Genomic DNA, 7,500 nt, shown 5'->3' with positions numbered 1-7,500 from the left:
CTTTAGACTCTAAAATGTTCCTGTTGCATAAAGCTAGCCTATGAGTGACTAAAGTAAGACTGACTTAGATAGCCTGTCACACAATGCATTCTAGGTCAAATAAGACACGTGACAGAAGAAAAAAAACATGGCGGCCGAAACAGCTACACTACACAGCTACACAGCGGAAGATATGAGCGATAAACGAACATTTCTTCTGCTGAAAACGTATGTATATTGGAGGCATATAATGTGGAGAAAAATATACTGCTTAGCAGTTTTAACCAGTGAAGTAGTTTACCGCGCTGGAGTTACAGTGTTAGCTAGCTACTAGCCCTGATTCGTTCCCATAGCAACACAGCTCTTAAATCAAGCCTAGCCAGGGGGGAAGGTGGCTAACTTTCTAACCTCAAAATAAGTCAGTCTTATTTTAAATAAGACCAGTCTTAATTAGACTGGTCTTACCTGAGAATATAATACTAGCCTAAGGCTTAGACCAGTCTTAATGTTTATGCAACTTGCCCCAGGTGGAAGAACCTGAGAGACACAAGAGGCTTCCGACATGAAACACAAAATCAATACGTGTGGAGAAGGAGAAAGTGGGCCTGTGTGTGTGTGTGTGTGAGTGAAGGCTTTTATTGTGTTTCCCGTTGGACTGTGACGGCACAGAGAGCTCCGGGTTTTCCTACAGAAACAACACTCCCCCCCAAAAAGTTGACGTTCTGCTCTGGTGCTGAATTCCTTTGCGGAATATCAATATAATGAAAAATGAACAGCCTCATGAATAAAATGTCAATCATGATGTGCATTGCACACCATGTGATATTATCGCAGTGCGATACATATTAGGATTCAAAGTGGGTTCATTGGAGTGCAGTCCATTTTTCATTTTCTACGATAAGAGAGCTCCTCCAGAGATGTCAGTGAAAACCCTCCACCCTCCCTCCCTCCCTCCCTCCCTCCCACGTTTTGGTGTCCAGTGTCAGCCAGGCCTCAGGCACTTACCTGTCCCACCTGGACGTGGGTGTCCTCTATAGAGTGGGAGTAACCCTTGATCAGCTGCTTCATCTGCCTCAGGTGGGTCTCCTCGATGTCCTGGAACTTCTGTTAACACCAGAGACCCAAATCAGCACCACCACCCAGGGCCGGTCCTAGGCATTTAGGTGCCCTAGACGAGAGTATGATTTGATGGCCCCCCCCCTCCCCCAAAATGTTAGGGGCGCCACCACCACCACCACATTACGCCACCAGTACTGCCTCATCACCACCCACACATTCAGTAAAACAGTAAAAATATGGACAAAAATGGTTTCAAGACAAAAATATAATTTTTTATAAATTAAAATGACAGAAATCAGAAAACAAGGTACAAATAAAGATATTAAAACATTAATAGTGCAATCAGAAATCAGAAAACAAGATTTTGGGGGGCATTTGGCGCCCTAGGCGACCGCCTAGCTCGCCTATGCCTAGGACCGGCCCTGCCACCACCCCACAGACCCTGAGACAAGTGCTCATAGCCGCAGGTTAACTCAACCCAGAAAATACTACAAAATTGCCCGATAAGCACTGTTAAGGACCAAGGCCTGTAAAAAAAAAAATAATAAAAGAAGAAAAAAGACCATGGTAAATAACAGAAAAGTGCGATTATGTAGAAGTAGACAAAGGCCCCAGACATCAGGCGAGTCAGACGGGAGAGGAGGACCTTTAATATCACCCAGAATAACCAGGTATTCATTAGCGTGGTGTGTGTGTGTGGGGGGCTGTAGAGCCGTGTAACTAAATGGGCAGGTTAATGTGTCCCGGTCTTGTTCCAGGGTCATTATCTACATGAAGCACTACCTCTCTCTCTCTCTCTACCCACTCGACAACGAGGGGCAGATCCTCCGCCGTAGCCATTTAGAGCTAATTGGGCGAGCCACCGTTTCAGACCCAAAATATGGCAACATTCACCCGGGCTTGTTAAAGGGGTTTCCTTGGAAACTGTGCCGGTAGCCATGGAGACGGCAACAGCGTGGATAAAGGTAGGCTCTGCGGATTCATGTTTTGTGGGGGACGAGGGGACGAGGGGACGAGGGGGACACACACTCCCGAATTTGCCGGGCTGTTGTCGAAACGTCGTGTCTGAACACGGTGCGTGTGTGTGTGTGTGTGTGTGTTCCCGGGGAGAGCGGACCAACCAGGAAGAAGAAGTAGGAGGAGGCTGACCTGTGCCGATTCGCTCATCTTCTGCTCGAAGTCTCCGCCCACGCGGTTGTACTTCTCGATGCACACGGCGAACGACTCGGCCGCTTTCTTAGACTTCAGCTCCGCCTAGTGAGAAAAGAAGAAGACAGGAAGATTACACACTTTTAACCGACCTATTCATTTACTCGAACTTAATATAGATTAATATAGCCGCGCGAGTCATTCAGAAGCCGCTTCTCGTTCACGGTAACGAGCTCCGTTAATCTAGTCGCTCTACAATTACCAGTCAGGGTCTCTTTCATCAACGATTCGTTCACAAATGGTATAGGCTTCCCTGTGGTAACATAACAGTAAAGACAGCTATGCTTGTGTGATGAGTCCATTGAAGCTAAGGCAGGGCTGGTGGAGGTAGAAATCGGTGATACCATCATCCCTCATCCCGTTCCACGCATTCCAATGAGCCCGTCCTCCGATTTCTACCTCCACCAGCCTCCCCTGATGGAGGCCCAGAGGACACACAGTGAAGAAAGGAACAGGCCCAGTGTATATGAATATGTATATGAATGCTGCCCAGTGTCTCACTGCAGCAGGACACACTAAAATGTTTGGACTTGAACGGGACAGAGTTCTGTCAGACAGACGGACGGACCTTCTCCAGTTCTTTCTGCGGGGCTCCCTCCTTCCGGAGTCTGTCCAGCTCCACACACTTGCCGTGGTAGCCCTCCCTGGACTTCTGCAGGTGGCCGCTCTGGACCTGCACGGCCTGCACCGCCTCCAGGGTGCCCACCACCTCCTCCTTGGTCTGGGTCAGAAACACACGGGGAGACAGAATCAGAATCAGAATCAGAATCAGAAGACTTTTATTGCCATGACATGTAAACATGTTAGGAATTTGGTTTGGGACAGTGGAGGATCCACGGTCACGGTTGTGTTCAAGTTTCAGGTTTTATTGTTACGTCACATTACACCAGTGTAAGAGTAACATTCTTAAGCCCAATGCACACGGCGTGTGATTTTGTCGCACGACAACATTCGATTCTCAGCCTGCCTGGTCCGACTTCGGTGGTGTGAATTAAGAATCGAATGTTGTCGTGCGACAAAATCACACGCCGTGTGCATTGTCTCGTTCAAAACAATGGAATCGAATTCGCGGTGCGACAAAATCGCACGCCGTGTGCATTGGCCTTTAGGCTTCGGTTCCTGACATTACAGCACAAGACAATAAGTTAATAGGCATAATACAAGATAGAAAAAGTGACAATAGTACAGGACAAAGACAGGATACAATTAGCAGTACAACTAGTTAATAAAATAGATAGTTCAAGTAGTAAAGTGGCTGTGGGTTTAAGGATTAGGTAGTATACACGGGGTGTGCTTGGGGATGATAGTCAAATGTCTACAGTTGGCTTGTTCATGAGCCTGGGGGAAGTAGCTGTTTGCAGTAAGATACGGTTATTGTGTATTTTCATATTGAATGTGTATTATGCAATTTATTGCTGTAAGTGCCCATGTAATTCGATGATGTATTTGACTGTCAAAGTGGGATCAATAAACTAAAGTAAGGAAGGAAGGAAGTCAACAACCAGCACAGAGTTGTTCCAGCTCAGCACCAACACACAGGATTCAACGTCGGCATGACGATCAATGTCAGTTGATTGGTTGGACCGGGCGTGTTAGTGTTGGTCTCAGACCCTGAGGACAGCTATGCTACTGCAGGTTGTGGGGGGGGGGGAGCGTTACCTTCCGATGGATTTTGACCTCCTCGTCTGCGTACTTGTTAATGTCACGGATGAGGTCGTTCATCTTGCGCATCAGCTCCAGGTGGCAGAGGGCGAGCTTGTCGGACGACACCCGGAACACATCCCACATAGGGGCGAACGTCCTGAGGAGCACAGAGCCAGACATCCTCTATAATCATCCCCAGAATATTAAAACAACAACTTTTTCTTTTTTTTAACCTTCATTATTTACCAGGTACCTTAAAACATGTGTATACAAATGAAGACATTTCCTCAGTCAGAACACACCGAGACGTTACGTGTTGTTCATCTCCTTCTCAAACTAAAGTCCTTCCAGCCAAGATGATACTGCAGCCATCCTGGATTACATTACATTACATTACATTACATTACTGCATGTACTGTACATGCAGTAAACCAGTTACAGAGTATGTTGAAATATATTCATTTGAAGGTCAGAGCCAGCAAGACAATACTCCACGTTCACACACGAGCACACCCTTGAAAAGGACACTTTGAAATGTTGGGTACTTTGTTGGCAGGCTCTGATATTAAAATGAATATATTAAAACAGACGACTTCTATCCTGCGTGGAAGTTGTTCATATCGCAAGTTCATATATTATTCATATCACAAAATCCAATAATAAATACATTATGTTTGTGTAACGGTATCCTCAATGTAATTACAGTCTGAGAGGCATTGTCTTATTCTAGCATGACCTGCCAAGAATTGTATTAACTTTAAAAAAAATGTTATTTATAGATATATTAGGGCATTTCTGCTTTTATTGGGATAGAGACAGTAGAGATTGTCAGGAAGGATGGGTGAGAGAGAGAGGAGGGATGACATGCAGGATACGTTGACGGCCGGAATCGAACCAGGAACCTTGCGGTTTAATGCGGGACATGCATCTACGGTCAGAACAACCAGAGGAAGTGAAGCAGGCAGAGAGGACTCTGGGAGGAAGGAGGAGGAGACTACAACCATGACCCCTGACCCATGACCCTTGACCCCTGCATCCTGTGGACAACCTCCAACCTCTAGATCATCATCAGCGTTATCATAGTCATAACAATACAGCTGGAATACTGATCCAGGGATCCATGATCAGAGGGGTGATATTTCAACTGTCCTAGGCTCTGAAAACACTGAGATATGAGGGAAGCAATTCACTGATTGTAGGCGTTCCGGAAAACAATCTCTGGAGTGGTCGATAACGACTAACTGTTGGTAACGACTGTAAGTGGAAGATTTAAAAACGGACGGCACTCTGAATCGTAATATGTATCGCACGGGCGCGGTTACGCGTGCGCTGTCCTCAGCGTGCGTGAGTTGTTTGATGTTACTATTGACATGACAACGTAACCGTGTTCAGAACAGAAGCGTGCTGCACTCACCCCAACGGACTTCCGTTGCTCGCCATCTTGGCCAGCTTGTTCATGGACTTGGAGTAGGTCTCCTCGATGGCTGCCCTGCGAACCACAGACCCACAGAGACTGAGACACAGACACCTTCAAACCACAGACACAGAGAGAGAGAGACACACACACACAGACAACTTCACACACAGACACAGAGAGACACACACACAGACAACTTCACACACAGACACAGAGAGACACACACACAGACAACTTCACACACAGACACAGAGAGACACACACACAGACAACTTCACACACAGACACAGAGAGACTGAGAGACTGACACCTTCAAACCACAGACACAGAGAGAGAGAGACACACACACAGACAACTTCACACACAGACACAGAGAGACACACACACAGACAACTTCACACACAGACACAGAGAGACACACACACAGACAACTTCACACACAGACACAGAGAGACTGAGAGACTGACACCTTCAAACCACAGACACAGAGAGAGAGAGACACACACACAGACAACTTCACACACAGACACAGAGAGACACACACACAGACAACTTCACACACAGACACAGAGAGACACACAGACACCTTCACACACAGACACAGAGAGACTGAACGACTGACATCAAACACAGACATTCCCATAACAAGGCGGACAGAGTGATGTTCTGTGCAGACTCCGCATGGTAAACCCTTGGTCTAACTGCAGATAGAACTACTAAATCTGCCCGTATACTTCCCCACGTAAAGCAACTGCATATCGTAATGGCTTCACGTGTAATGGACTGTCGAGCCCAAACACAGCGCATTAAACAACCAAGCAACCAAGTCGAAAATACAGATTTATCTCTGTGTTCTCTAAATGTTGCCATTACCCCGCACTTGAATAATGCATGCAGAACATAAAACTTTCACAACCAGCTGTGTAGACCCCGCAGGGGGATAGAGGACAACCATCCATCAGCATATCTGATGGGGGGTGGGGGGGGGGCACACTAATAAACAAACAACAACACAACAAATCACTACAGTTTACCAGGGGGGTATTCCGTCGACGGTGCTAAAGGGAAATCCAGGCATATTTTAAATAAACCCAAACTTTTTGACTTTTTAAGTCTTGCAAAAAGTATTAAAAAAAAAAGCCTTTAAGAATTTCCTTTAGGGACGTTGACCCCCAGGTCTCAGACAGAAACAACATTCTCAGTTTGCGGGAGAACCACTTTCTCCCAGAAGACCGAATAAGCTTGCTACGTTGGGTTTTAAAATAACCTGACATTTCATATCAACAACTCTCCAATTGACCTTTAAGATGAAGAGGTTTCTCTGTGTGCAGACTCAGAAAGGATTTAAGCCCCAAGCAACCAATCATTCACCTCAATAGGCTAGTCTGTCCTGAGGGGGGGGGGGGGGGGGGGAGACAGACACACAGCTCTCTCAGGAAGTCTTATTTAATTTCCTGACTGCCACTTCGTTGTGTCCAAGTAGATAACACAATTTCCCCCCCTGAGGGGAATGTACTGGGGTTGTTGTTCATTGGTGAATCCGTCAGAATCCGACTGACGGTGCACTATTGTGTGTTATTTGCGTTATTTGCCCTCTACCAGAAAATCCCTGCAGGACTCAGGCTCCGAAAACACAATCACTGCCAGCTAATTAACTCATTAAGATCTCTGTATCAACACAGAGGACCACTGGGGGAATGGACACAGGAGGAGGAGGAGGAGGTTGATTCTGAGCATGTTACCGTAGAGCTGAGCACCCAGATCATATGCAGGCAGGGAGCCCAAGGACAATGAGTGGATGGGTGGGGTATGTGTATGTGTGGATGGGTGGGGTATGTGTATGTGTGTTTGTGTGTGTGTGTGTTTCTTGGACAGAAAGACAGGGAGCTCCTTGTCCTGGGAGACTTGTGTAAGTGTAAGTGTGTGTAGGTGGTAGTGTGTGCACCCTGTGTGTGTGTGCGGGTGTGTGTGTGCACCCTGTGTGTGTGTGTGTGTGTGTGTGTGTGTGTGTGTGTGTGTGTCTTAACACTCCTGTGTGCTGGCCTGAGTTCAAATGCAGCACAGTGGTGAGGATACAAGGGCAGAGGTGAGAGGGGAGAGGGGTGGTTGACTGGGAGACAAACTGTGTGTGTGTGGAGGAGGAGGAGGAGGAGGAGGAGGTGGAGGGGGAGGAGGAGGAGGAGGAGGGGGAG

At 46.9% G+C, this 7,500-nt stretch overlaps 1 protein-coding gene across 1 annotated transcript in view; it reads right to left on the bottom strand.

Annotated features, from left to right (window-relative positions):
• Positions 1-7,500, bottom strand: part of LOC308175258 (F-BAR domain only protein 1-like) — a gene marked incomplete at its 3' end in the record, with an annotated part of 14,352 nt that overhangs the window by 6,457 nt on the left and 395 nt on the right. Inside the window, exons 2-6 of the mRNA XM_080550959.1 lie at positions 5,306-5,380; positions 3,907-4,048; positions 2,816-2,968; positions 2,188-2,292; positions 985-1,083 (exon numbers count right to left, since the gene is read on the bottom strand). Of these exons, the coding sequence (XP_080407085.1) occupies positions 985-1,083; positions 2,188-2,292; positions 2,816-2,968; positions 3,907-4,048; positions 5,306-5,380 (574 nt within the window). The remainder of the gene's footprint in view (positions 1-984; positions 1,084-2,187; positions 2,293-2,815; positions 2,969-3,906; positions 4,049-5,305; positions 5,381-7,500) is intronic.

This window comes from Nansenia antarctica (genome assembly GCF_963989245.1).
Source record: "Nansenia antarctica genome assembly, contig: SCAFFOLD_548, whole genome shotgun sequence".
Taxonomy (NCBI): domain Eukaryota; kingdom Metazoa; phylum Chordata; class Actinopteri; order Argentiniformes; family Microstomatidae; genus Nansenia; species Nansenia antarctica.
Note: the sequence above shows the minus strand (reverse complement) of the source record. Positions and strands in the feature narration are given on the sequence as shown.